Raw genomic sequence first — 23,994 nt, 5'->3', positions numbered from 1 at the left:
CAGGAGGCGGGCCCACGACAGACGGGAGGTTTTTTTTTTTAATGCGCAGTGTGTGTCGTGGGAGAAATCAAAGCATTAATTATAGTTTGGCTCTCCGTTTTCATTTTAAGTGTGTTTTGGCTCGCGCTTGTGCCCTCGTTATTCCCGCTGAGTTATGCTCTCAGTTCTCGGCCTCTCGTGAAGTGAACGGGCTGGAGCGATGAAGGAGATGAGGGCTCGGCCTGCGCAGGTGGACCAGACGCCGTCTGGCTGAAATCTGAATCACATGTCGGCTCTTAATAAGACCTCTGCTCTCAAGCAGAATAATAGCGAGGACGGCCCGGAGCGGCTAAGCTGCTGTGTCGGATATTTCCCATCCTGCTTCACTCACGCTCCCCGGCTGCTTCTGTTATCCACTAAAACGCAAGACGACAGGAATACTTACTTTAAAAAACTTTTCCCACCGTCCCTGTGTGGGGAGACTGGCGGATGCGTAATTGACGTGCAGATTCACTGTAATTATCTCAGGTGCACACTGCCTATTACTGCAGCTCTCAGCACCGATGCCGTGTTATTTAGTCCATAAGAAAAGCCAGATAATGAGCGGGATTAGACCCGGGGAGGGTCCGTTCGGACGACTGAAATGTTACCTAATGGAAGGTGTTGCGTTCCTGTTTGTTTTGGGTGGGAAATGGGCAGGGCGTGTCCTGAGGTGGGGTTGAGTCACCATATCCAGTGTGCGAGGCTTGAGTTGCACAGCCGAGCAGGGGAATACCCAACACAGATACATGAGTGTGGGCCCAGGCTGCTTACTATCTGTATGTTTGCCTATATATGTGTCTTAAGAGATTACTCGTCCCTGCTGAGTGATCCCTCACTAGTAAGCTGACGTTGGCGGTCCAGTTCGAGGTTCAGTGTCCGCCCTCGGCAGGGACGGACTCCAGCCTCCCTTCTCTAAAACCGGAAGCCAGTAAGGCTGTTATGTTTCAGCACGTTTTTGCAAATCTTCCACAGCAATTTGAGTTTTGAGTTTCTCTTCCGTGGAACCACTCTGCTGGTGTTTAATGAATGGCCGGATGCTGATCTCATCCAAATATGTGTGAGTGTGTTTGTCCGTGTGTGTACATTTGCAGGAAAACTGGAACTTGATTGTTACCTCCACAATGTGCTTGGTAGTGACTGCATCTCATCCCCGACATTTTGTTGAAAGATTGATCCCATAAATAATGATGCATATTTTCCCGAAAATCAATGTATTGTGCCTCCTTCAGAAATATGCATCAGCGCCTCCATCCTTTTCTTCTGCAGGAGTCAGCGGCATCCTGTTTACACAGCTGAAGAGCGGAATCATCTGAAAAAGTCTCATTAAGGCTTCCCAGCCACGATAGCATCTCCTGGACCCTCTCATGAAGAAATACCAGTTTAATGTAGGCGAGATCTGGCAAGACTAATGACTGGGTTGGGTCCATGTTGGCCTGCATTTAAGTGACTTGCATTGTTGCATTGATATCTGTTGGTCTTTTCCTCCTCCGACTGGTCGCTGTGTGTATGTCCAGGAGCTTTTTCTCTTCTTATCTTTGTTCGTTACAGCATTATTTTAATGGCTATTAAAATAATGCTGGACTAAACACTGGACTGATGTATACATGGCACTGATGGGCATTTCTTTTGAAAAGCATTCACTGTGCCTAATTTAGTTTAAATGTGGGTCTGATTTTGTAATACATGTAATGCCCTGGCTTTATGTTAATGCATGCCTATGTTCATTGAATTGTTCGGGGCTGGGAAAATGGTTGCTCCAGCCCTGTACCTCATTATTTCACTGGAAGCCTCCTCCTGCACCACAACACTGCCATTGTGCCCCTCTGTTCTGAGAGCTTGGGAATTCCTCCGGTGGGCCTGACGCGGTGCTTCGGCGAGGCTCACGTGACCCGGCACTGTGAGGCCCAGACTGGTGATTCTTGTCCCTGGACTAGGGAATGGGGACTGGTGCCACTGTGCACTGAGGTAAACGGGGACCGTCTCCTGCTGAATGGCTCCTTTGTTTTACCGCTGCACTTGAATGTTATACTTCTGCTCTGTGTATGCGTGTGTGTGTTTGCTTATGCATGCACACATGCTTGGTTGTAATTCAGAAATTTTGGTGCTGCAAATTTTTTTATTTTTTTTTTTGCACATTGCTTTTGGACTCCACCGCATTAAATGACGTGTGTGTGATTTATTATTATTTCCTTGAATAAGACACTTAACCCTGAGTGTCAGGGTTAATCAAACACAACATTTCCTCATAACAGGAGAGCTTTTTAACATTTATAATAACAGCATTATAAGTCAAGTTGTATGTCAAGCAGCACCGTTTTCTTCTGGGATGCGACATTTTACCGGAGCGATGGTGGTTTTTATCGCTAGAGCAGGCAGTGCCTTGGACAACCTGATAGGGCCTTCAGGTCCGTGTGAGCCCTTTGTGTTTTGGGATTAGGTCCAGAAACTGGTTGTTCTTTTCAGCTTTCTGCCTGGCTCTGTGTAGGGGTGTGTGTGATTTTGTTGCATGTTCTCTCGGTTTACTCTGTGTCTCCTTATCACTGCATTCTTGCCCAGTCTAAAAGTGTGTGTGTGTTTATGCCTGATAGCTCTCTGCACTTTGATTGGGCCACACCAGAGCAGGTTTGCGAGGCCCTATGGCGTGGCGAGGTTCTCTGGCCCTGGTTATCATCTCTGACCCCAATGCAGGGTGTGATTAGTTTCTGTGTGTGTTTCTGTGAACTGTGCAGCACCCAGGTACAACCTTTTGTTGCCTGTTGAATCCGAAACACGAGATGAAGTGATGTAAAGTGAGGTGATTGCAGCGTTCACAATTACACAACCCATCACTAGGGCCCTATGAAATCAGTATTTTTTTTTTTCCATTTGAATAAACATATATTTACTCACCTCGAACCCGGTTATGAGTCTTCTTCCTTACCTGTTCGCCACAACTGAACAATCAGGGTTTTAAATGCGAGCTGTGGAACCGGGTTCTGTGTTAGGCCTGTCATTTAGATTTGATTATCAATGCATCATGATGCATCCTATACATTTTCTATATGACTTCATATGATTCTTTCAAATACAAGAGGTCAGGTGTCGGTCGCCCGTGTGGACGCTCTGATTTGTTACAAGGAGCAGAAAAACTGCCTCTGTACAGTCCATGATCACCTGACTACACAAATGCGGGGAAAAAATCAAAACCTAAAGCTGCTTTCAGGCCAAATGTTTGTGCTTTTTAAAGTTCTGCACTGCATCAATGCTGAATCGTCCATGTCTGCATCGCGATGCATCGATTAATTTCAACACCCCTAGTCACGAGTCATGAGCTAATGTGACATGCCTGTTTCAAATACAATATTTACAGAGACTGAGCTTCCGAGAGATGGTAAGGGAGGTTTGTAAAGGTGGTTGGGTCGGTTGTAGCTGTTGTGCTGGTCTGTGCAGGCGAGTCTGCCCCTGTTCTGCAAGGGGAAGTTCTTTTGTTTTTGCTGATGAGAGGAAAGATAAAGTGCTCTAACCAGGAAATGCAGATGACCGTACCAGCAACTCTGAAAATTTACTGCTGATCTGGGATCGGTCAGTCCTCCACTTGCACTAATCAGCCACAGCATTAAACAGTTAAAGAAAATGGATAATCTTGTTGCAAGATATGGGCTGTATTAGGCACAAGTTTGGTCAAAAGGATGCTGAATGACTTTCATAGCATTTCCAAGACCACACAGGTTTTGTGGAGTGTTTGTTAGTGTCTTCACCTTTGTTCATAATTAAGGTTGCAGCTAGTGGCTGAAGTGTTCTCTTTCTTTTAAATAAAAGAAGTCAGAAATGACCCTTTCCTCACTTGCCCGACTAGTAATCTGTCACTACTCCAGACAACCTAATATATATATATATACACACACACACACACACACACACACACACAGAGAGAGAGAGAAGAAAATTATGTAGTTATAGTTATTTAACTATACGCTTCACACAGCTTAAAATGACTGAGATGGTTCTGATATTTCTTGCATTTTGTATAAACTCCCTTTTAACCTGACATTGATTTCATTTGCACATTTTTGGTGCAAACAAAAAATGGAGCCTGCATCAGTCAATATTAAAAGCCATTGCATGAAAATCACCAAGCAACGTCATTAAGATATAATCAATGCAGAATAGTCCACATCTGCATCACAAAGCATTGATTATCTGATTCATTTCAACACTCCTAGTGCATTAAAGTTCAGATGAATTAAATGATTGTGTGTATGTTGTTTAAAATTAGTTAATTCACATTTCTACATCTACACTTTTCCGTTCCAACCTTCCAACCCAAGTTAAGGTCTGGAGATTCAAGGCAGTTTATAAATGTTATTTTCTGCTCACTTTGCTTAGTTCTGTGTGTTTCCTCACTGTGTGATGTATTGAGGATTTTAAGAGAAGCATTGCAGAGATTAACATTTATTCCTGGGATTATAGGTTTTTGTATCTGCATCTGCTTCTGTCAGCATTGCATTAGTCCATGTAGGACGTGCATGTAGGAGGAATATGGGAAGCCTATGATTTGGGTGCAATGAACCCTAAACAGAGGTCATCAGCCCGTCCGCTGCAGTCCTTTCTTCTGTCATCTGGTCCATTTCCTCAGTGCAACCAGCTTGTTGTTCTACCACGCAGCCTGTTTTTTTGAAGCATGCACCTGCTCTCTGGTCTTCTTTTCCTCTGGGCTATGGTTAGAGTGTCCTCATGGATACGGTTTCTGTGGTGATGTCCTGGTAGGTGCGTCTCACACGTGGTTGTCCAGAGACATTCATTATGTGCTACAGCCTATAACCCCCCCCCCATCCCTTCTCCCCGGCTGCTTGTGTGTATATTTAGTCTCAGATTTCAGGGAACAGTTTAACTAGATTAAGCTTTCCACACACTCCTTTTTTCCTCTCCCCCGTTACGCCTTTGTTGTGAAATATTGCACAAGTAGGCCAATGAGATTCAGGCTTCACCAAGCGCTGGCAAGGACAGGCTGCCGCTGATCCTCTCTTCAGAGTTGAAAGGGGGCTCTGTGTCAGCGGCGTGATCCACAGCCGTGCGTTTGCCAGGGGTCGGGCTGTCGGGAACATAATGCGATACCTGTGATCTTCGCTGCACTTTCATTGGCCGAGTGCAGCGGTGGATCTGTAATGATTTCTGTGATTGGATTTGGAGTACGAGTAGTTATGTGTGTAAGGCGTTTCAATTGGCTGAGGTTGGCAGGGTGGAAACGGAGGTTGTGACGTCTTGGTCAATATTTAAGCCTGTGATCAATATATTGCTTTATTTTTTTCTTCTTATTCTTTGTCCTGCCCTTACACCAGTAATTGAGAGTTATTGTGCTGATTGTGGGAGTGAGAGAGATGTGTAAAGCCTTGTGCTTGTATCTAAAAGGGATATGCGCCGTAATGTTGAAGTGCAGAAAAGGCTTTGTGCGTGTTGTGTTTTTAAAAGAGAATTTATTTCTGAAACCCATTTTCTTATTTAGTACAGCCTGCCTGCTGAAGGACCCGAGGCGGCTTGTTAAGGAAGGCGGGGACGGCAGGCCGCTCGGATGACCTGGCATATTTTGAGACAAACACTGCGGAGGAAAATAATCCCTGTCGCTTTGCTGAGAATGTGGGTTAGAGAGCCTCGTCTCATCCCAGTCTGTCTGCAGTACTGCAGTACTGTGTGTGTGTGTGTGTGTGTGTGTGTCCTCGCCGGTCCAGTTGTGATGGAGAAAGTGTGTGTGTGTGTTTTGCGGTTATGGTTCAGTGCTGGAGGATTTCCCTGAAGGTAAGCGGCATTGTGCCCCAGTGTAGGTGCCAGCTCTTCATCATTCAGCTACCTGTCACCGCATCACAGCCGCGACACACCCACTACACACTGCAGTGCTGGGCCACCAAATCCTACCAGTAGAAGATGAATCGGGAACTTGTTTTGACACTAATGTACCTAACTGCATCTTAAAAGGCGAATGGGGGCGGGTTTTACTGCAGTGGAGGCGGGCCCGTGCATGCAGCTCACCGCGTATTGATCTCGCCCCCGTTGTTCCGGCTCTTTCTGTCCACGGGGCTCGGCAGGAGCATCATATTGCGGGTGCTTATGCAGCTTCTGCAGGCCGGCTCCGGCCCTGACCCCCTCGTAAAGTGCTGCTGACCGCCGGCTTTGTGTTGGCTGAATAATGGCCGTAAACGCGCCCAGTCCTGGCGTCAGCTGGCGCCGCGCAGTTTCTGCTCTCGCTTTGCCGGCACCTGGCTGTCCCTGGTGTCAGATGTCTGCTTGGTGTGTGATTTATGTGTGTGTGTGTGTGTGTGTGAGAGAGAGAGGGAGTGTGTAGTTGATGTGTCTCCCTGGGATTCGTGCGGTGTGTGTGTGTGTGTGTGTGTGTGTGTGTGTGTGGCTGGAGTGACGCGTGCAAGGACTGCAGATGGCTGCTCCAGAGAGACTGCTGATGCAGTGGGGGAATGCAGGTGTGTGTGTGTGTTCCTGCGCGTGCGTGTGTGCAGGGTGAAGCCCGCAGCCTTATCGAGCTGCGTCTCACACACACACACACACACACACACTAGAGCGCAGCGCCAGAGGAGCAGGTTAGAGTGAGAGCTGCACAGAGCTGCAGGGTGTACGCCGGTCCAGTCCTGACGGAGGATTTTCACACCCTTCCTGTCCTCTCTCTCTCTCTCTCTCTCTCTCTCTCTCTCTCTCTCTTTCTGTGTGTCCTGAAGAGCACACCTTTTTATTATTATTATTATTTTTATTTTTTTTATATATATACTCCATGCCCGTACTCTCCTCTTAGCTGCTCGGGCTCCTGGAAGGATGTGTATTTCCGTGCGTGGGCTGGCAGTAGCCAGATGAGGTGAATGTTCCCGGGCTGCGGGAGCTTTTGCAGAAGGTTCCGGGTGGATTGCACGCGGGAGCAGTTGGATTGTGGGCGTGGGGGGACATGCAGCCCTATGGTTTTCTACGATGAAACGCGTTGGGCTGCAACCATGTGAGTACCACCTCCGTCCCGCAGGACTGTCCTGCACAGGGACGACCGTGTCCTCTGAGCAGAGGTCATTGTGTAGTGTCTTATTAATGCAGAATTGAGACGGTCATTGTTTGGCTATTTTATGGTTGCATGAATATGAGTTTAACTCGCCCTAGTGTAAAGCTTTTCTAGGCAGTAATGGCGCGGATTGATTGCATGTAAATGCTCCCGGCTTCAGTCGGCATTGTGTTGCATTGAGTTGTTCAGTCGGTCTGATGACAGCAGGCAGCACTGCCAGCCCATCGCCGGTTCGGAAGAGGAATGGATCCATGGAGCTCTCCCGCCTGGTGCTCCTCTGCCCAGGTCTGGTCCAGGCGCTGAGTCCAGACTCGGATGACCCCCCAGGGGACCCCGATGACCCTGTGACCACACTGCTGGGTCGGAAGGTAGTGCCCTTGCTGCTGCGTTTTAATGCTCTTCTTCCCTGCTTCCACTCCTGCTGGAGGCGCGGATCTGCCGACTTCAGCAGTTTTAAGACTCCTGACGCTCAGCCCCATTGGGGATTTTTCTGGACTCCTGCTCATTCAAGCAGATCCCTGATAAACAGGAAAGGGACTTCCTGTCAGAAAAGCCCAGCTCTGGTTCACTTCCTGTCCGAGACAATCAGCTGCACACCCACACACACCTACACCCACTGCTAACAGAGCTCGGCAGTTCGCCGCACAAGTCCTTATGGCTGGCGCTTTTTAAAATATAGATTTATACGTATCTTTGTGCTTAAATTTAATCTAAACTCAACAACCAGAGCCCAACGTGATGTCCAAAAATGTACCGGGCACGGCACCAACACTGTTTTAGAATAACGGCAGTAAAGGAAATGGATCAAGCCTTATTTTCCCCAAAAATAGCTTTCACAAGTGTAGTTGTGCTGAAACTGTGAAATTGTGAGTGTTAAATGAAGGTTACAGGGTGTGCGCGATAACGTCTGCAGTGCGTGTGCACGCGCATATATGTGTGCGAGCGAGCCCGTCCTGTGCGTACGTGTGCACTGCGTGTGGGGGAGAGGTGATGAAGGCGTAATGAATAATTAAACAGCAGTGCGGGCCACACGGCTCTCGGGTTCGCTGCTGAGATCAGCTTCCTGTGAGACCTCCAGTAACGGCCGGCCCTTCTGCACTGCGCTTTTCTGCTGTGATGGTGGGGGGCGGCAGTCCTTTCCCTTCCGTCGGGGACCTGCCGAGTGAACAGTGGAGACATCACATGATTTGCATGCTTTATTCTCCTGTTAGAGAGAGAAGAGAGCTATTTGTGTGCCAACGTGGGGGGAGTACACATATATTTTAATGTCTGGTATGACAATACATTGGTAGCATGTAGGTATCTTTGCTAAAGTGGCATACACACAAACCCATTTTATTTCCACCTGGATTTGTTCCGAATAATGTTGATCATAAAGGATGATTTTTTATAAACCTGGTTTTCTTGTGAAATTAAAGGTGATTATTTGTCTTCTCTGTGTAATTGACATGATATTGAAGAGCTTTACTTTAGTCATCCTGCAAATGCTGCTTTGTCCAGACCTTCTCTGCATGTACTGTGTTTTGAAATGATCAAATCTTAAAAAGGTGACTGAACATAGTGAAACTTTCCTCTTTGAAATCAGAAATGTCACAAATGCCATCTTGTGAACTAGCCCATATCCGATATTTAAAAATGCTTTCCACTGTGGTGGTCCAGGTGATGAGCCCTCTGTCAGAAGACCCCCCAGGGGACCCCGATGACCCTGTGGTTGAGCTACTGGGTCGGAAGGTAGTGCTGCTTCTTCATTAATGCTCTTTGTTCCCGATTCATGTGCTGTGATCTCTGTATTTGTCAACTCATGCATATTTTGGTTTGAGCATGGTGTCATTTCATTATGTCATTTCTATTACATTTATAGAACAATACTCGTACAAGCTTAGTTGTGGTTCATATTTCAGTTTGACAATCTAGTGCCACAATGTTGTCTGATGTTCAGATGGTGGCTTCTTGAAAGGCATTAACAAAAGGAAATGCTTAGTAATAGCGTTACTGTGGTTATATATTTTTCATATTGGAAATAGTGGTCCATGAATTAAATAATCTATATATGAGAGCCCAAAGGTCCTGTCCTTGTTCGGTTTAATCCAGCATCCACATTGGAATCTTTAATTAAAACAATAATCAAGAGGAAGAGAACAGGGCGGGACCCTGGTCTAGAGCTTCTGGTGGAGAATTTTTGCATCCTTGAGACTGGGTAGGAAGAGATGCTGTGTGTGTGTGTGTGTGTGTGTGTGTGTGTGTGTGTGTGTGTGTGTGTGTGTGTGTGTGTGTGTGTGTGTGTGTGTGTGTGTGTGTGAGAGAGAAATGAATCAAAATATCTGTTCATATGTTGTTGTGGAGGATACTCTGTCCTCTGTTGTCTTGTAAGGTTTTTTTGTTTTTTGTTTTTTTTTAACTTGCCGAACCTGTGTGTGTGTGTGTGTGTGTGTGTTGTGCTCCCCAGCTGCTGGGGAGTGGTATTACTGTGATGTGTAGAAGGGCGGGAGGAATCGCAGATAGGCTGTTTCCATGCTAATGCCACATACCAAACATCCGTGAGAGAGAAGCCAGGGAGGTGATGGGATATATTTGATATTGGGAAGAATAAAGTAATTCTTTTCCCTCTTTTTTTCTTTTTATGTTCTTGAAAATTTAAGTCATTGAAAACAGCACTGTTCTTTAAATGAATACAGTTTTTTTCCTTCCTTCCTCTAACAACAGACACTCTTCCTGTGGCATGCTCTGCTGGGTTGTGTGTGTGTGTGTGTGTGTGTGTGTGTGTGTGTGTGTGTTCACAGCCTTGTTTAGGCTGACAGCCGGGATCAGGGCCATGAGAAACACACACACTTACACTCACAAATGCAAGTTCTGCATGGATGTTTTGAAGTGGGTCAGGTTCTCCTCACACAATAGAGGGATGACTGTGGGAGACTGAGGCGCAGGCATTTAAGGGTGGGTGCAGGGTGGGGGGGGGGGGGGGGGTTTTATTGGGTTGGGCTGAGTTTTGCTGTCCCTTTGCCAATTATAGCTACAAATAGCGGTGTCACACAGGGTCACAGTAATCAGGGCTGAAGGGTTAGTTGTGTTTTCATAGCTTAGATGCAGGAAATTAAAGGGTTTTCAGTCAGAGAATTTAATTAGTTTTTAATTATTCTTTTTAATGTCCAGATTTGTTCAGATAAATATGACATTAAATACTACAATGTTAGAGTAAATTAAGATGGGACAGCCATGCCTCTTTGGATTGGTTTGAATTGAATTAAGGGGGAAAGCTGGAGAGGGGGAGAGTGTGAAAAGGAGCTCCTCCTAAATCCTCCCGCTGTGCCGTGCCACTTATTTATATCCTCCTGTCCCCACCCGACGTCAACCCAGCATCCCTCTGTCTCTCTCCCGCTGTCTGGGCCTACTGGCATCACACCAAACCTGGTCTGGTCGCTGGCTCAAAGGATACATATGCAGTTTTACACAGGCACAGGTTGAAAGTACCATTGTAAAACATTAATGCCACCTCATTCATTATTGTTCGCCATATTCAGTATTATTTCCATATCATTAAGCAAAATTCCAAATGGCTGTCAAGGCTGTCCATTTAGGATTGTTTATTTTATTAAATTTTTAATCACTTATGTATTTTGGTCTGAGTGCTTTGTTGTCTCTGTTCGCATTTTACATTTTGATTTGGAAATGGGCAACTAACTGGTATGTAGAGAGATACAGTACCATGCACAGTTAAACTTAAGTATTCTTAACCCCTGTGTCAACCATTGATAACATATGGATTTACTGAATCTGTTTATTGCAAACATTTTATGCCACAGCTCTGAGCAGAAATACTTTAGTGTTATTATGTAGTAATAATTATTTAGTATTTTTTCTCAAATGAAATTAGTGTCACTTTTTTGGTGTTTTACCCATTTCGATTGGTCAGGAAGGGACTGAGTTTATGTGAAAAACCTTTGCAAAGTACTGTATATTTCTAACATAATGAATACTCTTTTTACCCATTTATGAACGTCACCGCACTTCAGATCCGATGAATTAGATCCGAGCTTGGGGATGTAAGAACGCACGGGCAGGAATTATTTTGCAATGCTGTATGTGTAGCTGCGCAGACCCTGCTGAAGTAATCTGGCCGGGAGTGAGCCTGCATCCGTATGTAAAGCTGAATGCTGAGCCAGTCGTGTTCACAGAGGCATCATTATTTTTCACCTCTGTTCTCTTGGGGCTGCCATGATTGGTGCAGCATTAAATGGTGACCAGCAGTTGTGTGTGCGTCCACTTTTCCTGCCTTGTGTTCTGCAGCCCTGGCCGGCTCCATTTTGCCCTCCAGTAGAGGAGTTTTGATGTGTTGTTTAAATATAAGGATGCCTCTGTGGCCGTGGGGTTGGTAATGGCTGATGTGGTCAGTGTTTTTCCCTGGGTCTCACGTAAAGCAGCTCTGGCCACTGCGATGCCCTCGATTGACCCTCAGGCATCCAGCCCACTTAGGCTGGCATGAGACAAAGCTTGGCATTGAGAATGCCGTGGGGCTTTTGAACCTACGCTGAAGTTATTGAACTACTGAGTTCTATGCACTTTTATCATTTAAAAGAGACATAGAACACTTTCATCGTCTGTGGTATTCATGTACTGTTAATATTTGCTGTTTAATCGTCTTTTTTTATCGTTGCTTTTTCAGGGTGCGATGGAAGAAACTGTAATATGGGAACAACACACAGTGACTCTTCACAGGGTAAAAAGACATTTGTTCCCCTCCTTTTCTTTCCTCTCCCTTGTACATTTTTTTCTTTTCTTCTCTGTTCTTGTCATTTCACATTTTCCTATCTTTAATGTTTGTTTCTTCTGCCCTTAACCCCTCCTCTCTAACAACCTCTTTGGTCAGCCCTCTCTATCTCTATTTCTCCTTCCCTCCCGTGAGAGCTGGAAATTACAGCTGCAGGATGTGTGCTTGCCGAGCACACAATGCTCTGCTCGCGGATGGAAGGAAACAGTGTAGAGGAGAAGAGAGCACAGTACTGTCCTCTGCCCCTTTTATTGCGCATGTACGCGTGCAACTCCGTTCTCTGAACCTCACCTCATTAGCTGTGTGCTGTTTACACGCTGTAGATCCGGTCCACACCACGTAGCTTCTCACTCACTCTGCAGCCATTTTACTTTCTGCCCTAAATCTGCTTATCTCCCTGTGTTGTGACATGATGCAGAAGTGTCATTAGCAGATTGATTAAGTGGCAGTTAGTTACTGCACATCAGTGTGTTATGTGGCGTTCATCTCGAGGTAACGGTCTAGACTTAGTACGTTAAGCTAATTAGCCATTGCCTTAATGGGGTTACGCTTCAGCCGCAGAGGGGTGTGCTCTCCAGTTCCTGTGTTGTGCTGCGGAGATTACCTTCTCACATAGTTGGCTCTGGCTTCATCAACAGATCATAAGGAAAGTGAGGAATGCTTCTACCCAACGGCATGGTTTATGACGTTCTCCATAGCATCTCACTTTTTTCCTAACTAATGCACGCTAACACATTAAAACATTTGTATTTGGCAGCAGAAGTGTAACGGCTCTGCACATTTAAAATCCCTTTACTCCGTGACCTAATGGTTTCCTCGCCGGACTGTGACTTTGTTTTCTTCCTGGAGGGTGAAAAGGTGTGTCTGTCTTTTATACGACCAGTCGTGATGCCAGGGCTTCCCTAGACGCGTCCGTATTCTGGCCATCTGTCGCCATCGCACTACTTTCATTCAGACTAGGGTCAGGAGACACCTGAGAGCTCTTGGGAGCGCATGCCTGCTATTGTACACTTCATGCAAACCCTTGCATACTCACTTCCTGACCTTCCTCACTTCCTTCCAGAATCAGTCAGCGCTCTATTGTTAAAGACATGGTGACGTCATTAATTACTTTCTCCGCTCTTTCCTGGTGGTGGTGTGTCCGTGCGTGTGACCCCATGCAGGCACCTGGATTTGGCTTTGGCATAGCCATCTCAGGAGGTCGGGATAACCCCCACTTTCAGAGTGGCGAGACGTCCATTGTCATTTCGGATGTGCTGAAGGGAGGACCGGCAGAAGGGCTCCTACAGTAAGAGTCACACACCCTTACGTAGCTCTGTGACAACTGCATTAACTTACAGTATTTTTGATAAATCAATGGTGGAAATTAAATGTATGTGTTATATGCATTCCGGCATTAAAGGGAAATTACAGATGCAGCTTTAACAAAGCAATATTCAGTTAAACGACCACCACTATTATTAATAAATACATGCATTGGGCTCATTCAGTGTGTAGTCAGCACCCCATAATGACAACATGAAAAAAAGTTTGCTTGAGATTTTGCCAAATGTATTAAAAATAAAAACTGAAAAATCACATGTAAATAAATATTCACAGCCGTTTGCTCAATACTTTGTCAAAGCACCTTTGGCAGCAATTACAGCATGAAGTCTTTTTGAAAATTACTCTACAAGCTTGGCACATCTATCCTTGGCCGGTTTGGCCCAGTCCTCTTTGCAGCACCTCTCAAACTCTTATCACATTGGATGGGAAGCGTCACTGAAGCAATTTTCAGATCTCACCAGAGATGTTCAATTGGATTCAAGTCTGGAAACTGGCTGGGCCACTCAAGGACATTCACAGAGTTGTCCTGAAGCCACTCCTTTGATATCTTGGCAGTGTATTTATGGTCCTTGTCCCGCCCCAGTCTTGAGTTCAAGAGCGCTCTGGAGCAGGTTTTATCCAGGATGTCTCTGTACATTGCTGCATTCCCTCTATCCTGACTAGTCTCCCAGTTCCTGCAGCTGAAAAACATCCCACAGCATGGTGCTGCCACCAGCATGCTTCACTGTAGGGATGGTATTGGCCTGGTGATGAGCAGTGCCTGCTTTCCTGCCAACGTGACACCTGGCATTCACACCAAATAGTTCAGTCGATATCTCATCAGACCAGAGAATATTGTTTCTCGTGGTCTAAGAGTCCTTCAGGTGCCTTCTGGTGAACTCCAGGCAGGCTGCCATGTGCCTTTTAGTAAGGAGAGGCTTCTCTCTGGGCACTCTAACATACCGGCCGGATTGGTGGATTGCTGCAGAGATGGAGATTGTTCTTCTAAAGGTTCTCCTCTGCCCATGGTGAATCTCTGGAGCTCTGAACTTATGGATGATTGAGGCCACTGTGTTCATTGTTCAAAGGAGCAGAATATTTTTCTCTTAACCTTCCCCAGATTTGTGCCTGGAGACAGTCCTCTCCCAGAGGTCTACAGACAATTCCTTTGACTTTGTGCTCTGACATGAACTGTCAACTGTGGGACCTTATATACACAGATGTGTGCCTTTCCAAATCAGGTCCAGTCAATAGTTTTGTTCCATAGGAGGACTCCAATTAAGCTGCAGAAACATCTCAAGGATGATCAGGGGAAACCGGAGGAACCTGAGCTGAATTTGTTTTAAATAAATTTACCAAAACCTCAAGTAAACTTTTTTCCCCCATGTTGTCATTATGGGGTGTTGTGTGTAGAAGTCTGAGGGGGAAAAGTGAATTTCATTTTTTGGAATAAAATTGTAATTAGGGGAAAACACTTTCTGTATGTCACTTAAAAACAGCTCCTGTATATCATTATGTTAATATTGTTTTGTCTGGAGTTTGTTTACTATATTTTATAGTTTAATTTACTCTGTACTATTTTTCTCCTTCTGATGAGTGCAGTTTAATAACCATGTTTGTCTGTTTCAGGGAAAATGACCGGGTGGTGATGGTCAATGCAGTTTCCATGGACAATGTGGAGCATGCCTACGCTGTGCAGCAGCTGAGAAAAAGTGGCAAAAATGCCAAAATAGTGAGTTTGAACACACACACACACACTGAGTGGCTAGGTCAGGAAAGGACTGAATGGTTAGGGCGCTGATAAGCTCAAATAAGTTGCAGTTGAACAAATGAGTTGAACTGCATCCAAATTGAATTGACCTGAGCTCAGACAGCTGGTAATGGAGGAGACTGATCTGCACACTGATGATAATGGAGTGGCCCTGCGGGGTCCCATGGTGTCAGGTTTGATCTGATATGGTGTCAAAAGTCACATTAGGTTTTGTTACGTATGTGTAAAGTTGTATGTGGCAATAGTTGCTCATAATAAATAACACGCTTAAATGTAATTTGAAAAATTTAATTTGGTGATTCAGTGGTGCGGATATGGTGCTGCTGCAGTTTCAGATCATTCATCCTGTTCGCGTTTTCTCACACAGACAATCCGACGGAAGCGGAAAGTGCAGATTCCAGTGGCTCGGGACAGAGAGCCTATGTCAGAGCGTGAGGAGGATGAGAGCGAGGATGAAGGTTATGACGGCCCAGGGGCGTATGGTGGGGGGGCCAGTGGCGGAGGCACCCGTCGCAATGAGCGCAGTGGCAGTGCCTCCAGGCGAGAGCACAGCACCTCTCGAGAGAGGAGTGCCTCCCCTCGATCGGTGGTGTCCAACATTCCTCCACGGCCGGCCAAAGTGACTCTAGTCAAGTCGCGAAAGAGTGAAGGTGGAATTTTCTATTTCTAAATGCACTTTTCTTACTTAAATCTCTCCAGGTCAGTTCAATTTGATTGCTGCCAAGGATGGACCCCCTGCATCAAATCAACCCTTTGTAGATGTGGAACTGTGTTTTGATCCATTGTGCTGTTGGAATATCCTATCCCTGTGTAACCATTGACTTCAGCTGAATTGGGTCTTGGGTGCTTGTCTGTAAATTGCCTGTATTTTTCTTTTCCTGGTAGACCTGGATTTAACAGCAATGTGTCTGTGGCCTTCCATTTCCTGATTTACATTCCTTACAGTTGAAACTCAGTTCTTTTGTAGCCTTCCCCTAAACCATGAACAATCTTTTTCAGATCTTTTGAGAGTTGCTTTGAGGATCTGTTTTATGTCCCACTTGAAGGGAGTCAAAGAGTCAAACTTGTAGTTGGCAAGCCTAGACCACGTTTTCTCACGATTGAACTCACATGTCTATGAATTCCAAGATTTAAGGAACTAATCAAACCAGTTTGGTTTGGCAAGTATTGAGTAGTTACATTCATTCAAATCAACAAAATTACCCACTTTGCAGTGACCAGTTTATCTACATAAATTTAATTTCACACAACTAAATACTGCTTCACAACTAAATACTGCTTCACTAAAAATCTTTGTCTGGAAAACACTCTGGTACTCAGATGTTCCTTGGAAGTGAATGACAGACCACTGTTGTGACAGACCACTGTTTTCTGGGTAAAATTAGGTAAATTATTATGTGGGCTAATAGGGGTTCTAAAACAAGGGAATAATTAAGGTTTTCATTATTATTATTATCATTTTTTTTCTGTTCTGAGGTCTTGACTGGACCTGATAGTGAATGAATATGAGATTATAGGATGTCAGATGATAGCTGTTGTGTTGTCTTTGTTGTGATGACTGGGTTGAAATTACTGCCATATTTACGCTGTCTGTGTTTGTGTGAGCAGAATATGGGTTGCGGCTAGCTAGCCACATCTTTGTGAAGGACATCTCGCCTGAGAGCCTGGCAGCGAGGGACGGCAACATTCAGGAGGGTGATGTGGTACTCAAGGTGAGTATAAATTGGAGGAAAGATGTGGGGAAATTTTTTTTTTTTTATGCCAATTGGAGAGATCAGATGAGAATTACTGCACATACTGAGCATGGCACAAAATTATATATTTTTTATGATTCACAAAAATTACTATGATACAGATGATAATGGAATGATAATACACAAAAGTGTGCACCAGTGTAAAATTTACACTTAGGAATAGGTGGCAGCACCTAGAACTGTGTACATCATTAAATGTTACCTTCTGAGAAGAGTGGTTAATGCTTAACAAATTAGGAGCATTAAGAAGAGTGAAGATCTGCCACTGTCCCTCTCTGACTGGTTTATCGTTACTCAGGGAGAGATTGTGCTTAAACAACGAAGCGTATCCTTGAGGGTGTGTCATTGCCAAGTTGGGCTGAGAAAACTGTCTGTCGGTTGACTCAGCTGCATACCAGTCATATTAGTAATAAACAGCTCAATAATTTATGCTAAGCAAGACCATAATGCTGCCATTGAGTTAACCACTGCAATAATTCTTGTACTAATTGATTCTTGATGCACTCCACCCACAGTTTTGACTCCTGGTATTTGCGTATTTAGGTTAGGAAGAATTGGAAAGGCCGCTGCTCTCTTCACAGCTCATAGCTCCACTCCTAATCAAATACAAACTGCAGAATTGATAACTGTTCAATTATTAATAATAGTAATGTCAATACTTGATTTGCTTTACACATTGCATAATTTGGTGCTCAAGACAAATTGATGCATTTTTTAAAGACTAGTAGAGCATCTTAGGCATATCCTCCTTTATTTCAGAATCTCTCAAGGTGACAAAGTAATATATAGTTGTGAGGTGTGCCCTTTAATTCTCAGTTCTTCATCTTGTCCTCTACTGCCTCGCATCTCTCGTTCCAGATCAATGGCACAGTGACAGAGAACCTGTCCTTGATTGATGCTAAGAAGCTCATTGAACGGTCAAAGGGCAAGCTGAAGATGGTTGTGCAGAGAGATGAGAGAGCAACACTCCTGAACATCCCTGACCTAGACGACAGCGTTGCCTCTGCCAACTCGGACCGAGATGGTGAGGGAAGAGCTGGGGTTTGAGGGTAGCAGTGGTCTGGCTGTGCTTTCTCTACCAGACTAGGAGAACCATTAGCCCTACGTATTTTTTCAATAAAGATTGTTTTCTCAGTAGCATTCACAGAGGATCTAGATACCCACTCACAGGGTTTCTGCGGATCCTTAAAAGACCTTTTTTAAGGCCTTAATTTAGGAAAATCCAATTTAAGACTTTTTATCATTAAAAATGACTAGTAATCATTATATCCAGAGTTAAACGGTCTTAGAAATACTGAAGACCCAAATAAATCAAATGAAGCCTTCAACCGATCAGTAATTTGTGGTCACTTCCAGGTTTACTAAGCACAGTGCGTGCTTGGGAAGGACCCTGCCTGTTTTTTTTTGGTTTTTTTTGCGTACAAGAGAGCCTTGTGTCAAATTATGCTACAAATACAATAATTATTGTACGTCTGGCACTTCTGTTCATCAAACATGAACTTCTCGTCTTTTTCATGTGATTCACTGCTTAATTTTTTCAGTCATTTGGTTAAAGTTAGTTTAATTAAATGTTTGTTTTAAAATGAAATGTTAATTTGATTTGCAAATCTCAACAACTGTTAGGTGATGCATATTTAATATTCACGGAAGAGATGCGAAAATGGATGCTGATGAGGTGAAACAGTCTCGAGTCTGGCTTGAGGCTCGAGTCTGCCGGTTTGTTTTAAACCGGCTCATTTCCCGGCACGTTTAATTTCCCGTTTAGTCTAGTGTTCGTAGCGCGTGAAAAAAGACAGGTTTTTAAAAGCTGTACTAGTTGGGTCATTATCGGGCCAAAAAAGTTCTTCCTCACGTTTGCCGGGGGCAACAGCCACAGCAGATATTCCACCCTCAATGACCGATCGTGTGGCTAATTTAAACCCACCCTTGCACATTGGCCTGTTTCAAGGCAGCATGTGAGCCATCATGTTGTGCACAGGATCTAGCCAGAGTTTTTTGTATTTACATTTTATCATTTATTTAATAGCAAATTGTTTTGAATAAACTCTAGTTTTTTGTAATGTCCTAGTGTCAATGCCTACTAATCAATTGCGAGTTTTCTTTAGAACACTATTATTGCCACCTACTGACCTTTGTTCTTATGGCTGTAGTATCTTAGTCTCAGTATGCTATACAAGTAATAGGTGGGCAGACGTGACTAGTTAAAAGGAGGGATTGATTACTGAACATGCCTACCAGGCTCTGGTGCTCTGTACACAGATACTGAAAATATAGGCTTTGTTCATCAGCCATGAAATTAACTTTGCCGATGCCCATGATGACGCCTCCATACACAATGCCGCTCTGGGCAACGGCCCATGTCACCCATATCAAAAACTTCAAATGGCTTGCAAGTAACAAACCAAAAATATTGCAGTCTCCCCTGAGTGGCTTGCAGAACTACATGTAATATGAGACTGTTAAAAGTGACAGGCTAAAAAATAACATACGTTTGGAAGGAAAATTAATATAGAAAACAATTATTAAATATCTTTTTATTTTAGAAGAGCATCAGGCCCTCAGAGTGGCCCTTGAACAACTCTGACCCTTGGACAATGCAAGGTCTTAAATTTGATGAAAATGGTCTTAAAAAGGTCTTAAAAAGCCTTTAATTTGGCTTCTTAAACCTGCAGAAATCCTGCACTCAGCTTCTCGCTGAATCTAGTCAGCTCACCTTGCTATGGCTGCATCTGCATAGTCATGATTCATGAAATTTAAAGTCTTAAGTTCAGAATTTTTGAACTATATGTTTGTTTATGTCGGGGATGTGCTATCATTTGTCCCAGACTCTTATTTTCCTTACAGTCCTTGTAATGAGTAAATTGAGTATCAGTACTCTCTACTGAAGCAAGGATCAAAATAAGTGTCACAATGATCACGTCTCCCGTGAAACATTGGTTCAAAAAGGTTAAAGAACTTATTTGAACGTCCACACATCTAGTTGGAGAGACCTTTTGTTTGCGCAGACATTTTGGCTGCTTGTTAGTCAACCTCAAAAAGCAGAAACTTGTCAGCTAACATACAGTTCTGAGGAAAGGCTTGTGGAACAGTATAGGGGCTGTTTTATTTACACCTTCCATAGATATTTTGGGGCTTTTCCCATGGACCACACTTGAACTGTGGTAGTGTACTATGCTTGTGTACTCATGTGCTTCTTGTATGCACCCTAGTGTTTGTTAAACCAGGCCATACAAATGCACATTTAATTGCTTTTGCTAAAATTGAAGTTGGAAGCAGTTAGGTATGTCATCCCAAAGTGACCATTTTATTGCATAATGAAATTCAGTTGAACTGAAGACTCCGTATTGAGAACTTTCTCACAACAGTATATGTTTTCCTGGTGGACCATTTGAACAGTCCTGTGCAGCTCAGCATATTTACAGAAAAATCCCACCACTTTATTTTAACAGACATTTCAGAAATTCATTCACTGGCATCTGACCATTCCCATGACCGAACCCGCGGCACTCAGTCGCGTTCGCCCGACAAGCGCTCAGAGCCTTCGGACCTGTCCAGGCAGTCACCGCAACAGATGAGCAATGGAAGGTAAGAGCCCACAGCCAGTCGAGCACTCTGCGATCATCTCCACCATGTACTGCTCCTCCATCAGCTTACAGACATCGAATGCCTCTCCTGCTGTGCTGTCAGAAAAGAAGCTGTAGTATAGCTATACTTTTCCCCCTTTATTGACATACATTTGAGAATTCCTTTGTATTCATTAATTTATGCACCAGTCATGACCCTGGGAAGTGCAATTATTCCCAGCTGCTTACTAAATCATCTCTGAGTATGGATGAAATGGTAATTCTTGGCTGACCTAAAGTCCGTGATCATAAGTCAGCCCAGGCTGAGTTATTGATCTCCGTTCAGACCCATGAGGTCTGGCCGGGGGGTTTCTGATCGGATGCTCATTGATAGTCACTCAGCTGGTCTGGGAGGGGACAAACGGCCAGTCCATTTGATAAAAAAAAAACTAATAATAATCCACCCTATTTCTCTAATTTCCTCTCATTTTTTTGTTTCTCTCTTTTTTTTACTTGCTCTGTTTTCAATTCACCACAATGTCCACATCACGTGCAGGCGAAAGTAAGTGTGTGTGTGTGTGTGTGTGTGTGTGTGTGTGTGTGTGTGTGTGTGTAGCACAGGATACATAGGCTGATAGTAACAGTTAAGTCTTCTGTGTTGTCCTGCCATCTGTATGAAATAGATGTCGGTAGAGCATTGCAGAGGCTGTGATCATGATGCAGTGTTTTGACAGAGCGCAGGCCTGCCACAGTCTCTCAAACGGGCCGTGGGCTGTTACAGAGCTCCCGTCGGTCTGTTTATGCCAGAGGCACCGCTGGGAAGTCGTGGGCACAACAGTCGGGTCTTCCATTGCATGGCCGTTATCACAGCAATTAACCAGGATTGGCATTGAAGGCCCAGATGAAGCACGTGAAGTCCTGCAGAGAGAGACGCAGATGTGGCTCATGTGCTGCCGTCCCACCAACCATTAATCCTCCTCTTCCTCCACTGCTGATGAAGATGCTTTTTTCTCTTGGGCTGTGTTTTAATGAATTCTCACAGTTCAAGTTCAAGCCTTCCCTTTAACACATAGTGGACATATTTTGGTTCCCTGTCATTATTCTGTATCGGATACATGTATCCACTTGTACTGCATATCAGTGTGTTTTGATAGTGCCCCCACCCCCAACATGATTCACATATGCAGCGGTGTTGTCGATTGTTAATGCACAATACAAAGATTTTGCTGAGGGTGTCTCCTACCATCACTTTCCTCCGGGACCTCAGCTGCAGTCTCTGCAGGAACTGAGGATTGACTGCTGTGCTGCTGTTGAAATGCAGAGGCCCCATGCAATCTGTAATAAAACTAAATCATGGGGGGCTAAAAATCATTAATTCATCAGAAGAGGAGTGAATTAGTGCTGGATGTGATACATATTGTGGCTGTTTGTGTGTGATCTACAGCTGCCTGCCTGTCAAAGAGGCCAGTTTAATATCGCTGTATGTTAACCCTGTCCCACTGGCCAGTCAGAACGTCTGAATGACTGCTCTTGTTCCAATACAGGACCTCTGGGTCGCTCTTGCACCGAGCGCGGCCACTGTAAGTCTATCTGACTGGATCATATCCGTTTGGTGTTTTCTAGTGATTTTTAATGTGTTTTTTTAAGATGATAGCACTGTGTGTTCTGTTCTTTGTGCAAATGGGGAGGGGGTTAAAATGAGCTGATGTGCCTAGTCAGTACTGTGTGTTTATATGTGTGTGTGTGTGTGTGTGTGTGTGTGTTGGTATCTAAAGTCAGTGGATCTGCCTGTTGTGGTTCTACAGTGTGGAGAATTGCCATGTGGATCTTTTGCAATACACTTGTCTTAATCCTGTTCATACAGGCTTTATGGATCAGAACTATTAATATCATCTGCCTTTGCTCTTTGTACATATTATGAGAGTATAAGCTTTAAGGACTATACAGGGATTCTCTTACATGGTTTTCAGGGGTTTTGGCCCAGGAGTGAAGAAAAAGAGGTGAAGTCAAGGGAGGGAGAGGAATTATTGTGCCGCTGTCATCTGGCCTCTAAATGGATCTGGGCCCATGGAGGGGCAGATTGAGGCCAGAGAGAGTTGCCAGTCCTTTTGACAGATGAATTCTGACCTGCCCTACTACAGCTACAGCCCACAGAGACCTGCACACACAATCAGGCAGGCTATATATTTGCACAGCCCTCTGTGAATCTGATTAGGACTGGTCCAAAATGACTGCAGGTTTAGGAATTTGGGATGTAGACATTAGTACATTTTTCAGTTTGTGACTGTCCAAGCATGCATAGAAATGTATTGATGCTACAGTTTCCTTGCATGGTTGCTTTGTTAAAAAAGAGTGCCCATGTCTTGTGTTGTATGCTTTTAATGGATGGCACAGGGTGTATTCGAAGCCCTCGTCCCTGCAGAAGGAGCATGAATGCCAGCTTAAGCGCTGTGCCAGGCTGCGTGCTACTGACCGGGCAGGAATTCTTCTGTTCTGTCAGAAGCTTTTGGAGTCATCTCTATAGGCCCCTCTCTCACTTTCTCTCACCATTTCTCTCACTCCCCTCCACTGTCTGTCCTCTCTGACAAAGCTTTGTATTCAGCTCCCAGAACACAGACATCTATGCACTCAGAGATGACCAGTGGTCATGACAACAATGAGACTCTATAGCAAAGTAACGAAAACAGTTACGTCACCCCAATGGCCTCTGGAACCCACAACACTCATATTTGCATACATATTTATACACTTATATTTATAATTTCTCACCATTATAACTATCTTCATTTCTGTTCCTTAATAATTTATTTCTTTATTTCACAAACAAATGTCAAAGAATAAATTGGGACACTCATCTTTAATAAAGTCATCATTTGTGTATTTCATACACAAAAATGATTTTACAATTCAACCCCACCACACTTCTAAATTTCGCACCCATTCAAGACCATGCAGTACTGCCCAATTTTTATAATGTGGTTCATGATACTCTGCTTAGATCCATCCATCCTGTCCGCCCCTCCTGTAGTCAGTGTATTTCTCCGTGATCTCTATTTGCACTATAGTTGTATCATACACTAATTCAATCAGCAACTAATCTCAATTTATTTAATAATTTTCATCAACCCTCCACCCCTGTGTTTAGCCACAGAAGTCGCGATGAAGACCGGATCTCCAAACCCGGTGCGGTGTCAACCCCAGTCAAAGGTTCCCAAGAGACCCTGCACTCCCAGCCCAGTGAACAGTCAGTGTCTAGGGACGACAAGCAGATTCCTCCACTGCCAGGTACCCGACATCAAACTACACCACCGCAGAAAGTCAGCCGGTAATACACCTAAAACAGCATGGGGCATTGTGAAACTATTCATCAATTTTATCCAAGTCCACAAACAGAGTATATATCTTGTTTCTCAGTCTTTTATCTTATGCTGTGATTTTTGAAGTGAGCAGGCAACTTACTCAGATATTGTGAAACAGGCTTCTAGACACTTCTTCACCTCTATCCCTCCCACATCTGTACTAAAGTCCCTGCTGCAAGAGATTACACCCAACGCAGCTGTTTCTCTTTCATACACACACACAGACAGCAGAATTCCAGAACCTCTTGATCCTGATAGGCTTTGGGCCTGGCGTTTGTAATGGCCTTGTTGGGAAAGTTTCTGACAGTGATTCACTGTTACCAATAAACCCCAAAACAAATGAACAGTTATGGTTCATTTGTCTCTTTCCAACTCTTGAAGAAAATGTTGAACAGCATTAGTCACTGGCAAATCTGTTGTGCTCTGTTA

At 44.3% G+C, this 23,994-nt stretch overlaps 1 protein-coding gene across 19 annotated transcripts in view; it reads left to right on the top strand.

Annotated features, from left to right (window-relative positions):
• Positions 1 to 23,994, top strand: part of tjp1a (tight junction protein 1a) — an 87,850-nt gene that overhangs the window by 45,844 nt on the left and 18,012 nt on the right. For 7 of the 19 annotated variants that reach the window (XM_028956047.1, XM_028956058.1, XM_028956046.1 and 4 more), the window contains 11 exons: positions 8,708 to 8,779; positions 11,709 to 11,762; positions 12,977 to 13,101; positions 14,748 to 14,850; positions 15,257 to 15,539; positions 16,498 to 16,601; positions 17,502 to 17,667; positions 20,093 to 20,228; positions 20,763 to 20,768; positions 21,751 to 21,786; positions 23,352 to 23,491. In XM_028956047.1, coding sequence (XP_028811880.1) covers positions 8,708 to 8,779; positions 11,709 to 11,762; positions 12,977 to 13,101; positions 14,748 to 14,850; positions 15,257 to 15,539; positions 16,498 to 16,601; positions 17,502 to 17,667; positions 20,093 to 20,228; positions 20,763 to 20,768; positions 21,751 to 21,786; positions 23,352 to 23,491 — 1,225 coding nt within the window. Of the gene's footprint in view, positions 1 to 6,564; positions 6,992 to 7,237; positions 7,417 to 8,707; positions 8,780 to 11,708; positions 11,763 to 12,976; positions 13,102 to 14,747; positions 14,851 to 15,256; positions 15,540 to 16,497; positions 16,602 to 17,501; positions 17,668 to 20,092; positions 20,229 to 20,762; positions 20,769 to 21,750; positions 21,787 to 23,351; positions 23,492 to 23,994 lie in introns of those variants that run through there. The other 12 variants (XM_028956062.1, XM_028956052.1, XM_028956060.1 and 9 more) reach the window with 6 other exon arrangements.

The sequence above is a fragment of the Denticeps clupeoides genome, chromosome 16 (assembly GCF_900700375.1).
Source record: "Denticeps clupeoides chromosome 16, fDenClu1.1, whole genome shotgun sequence".
Lineage (NCBI taxonomy): Eukaryota > Metazoa > Chordata > Actinopteri > Clupeiformes > Denticipitidae > Denticeps > Denticeps clupeoides.
The sequence above is the reverse complement of the archived record's forward strand: the minus strand, read 5'-3'. Positions and strand labels throughout refer to the sequence as shown.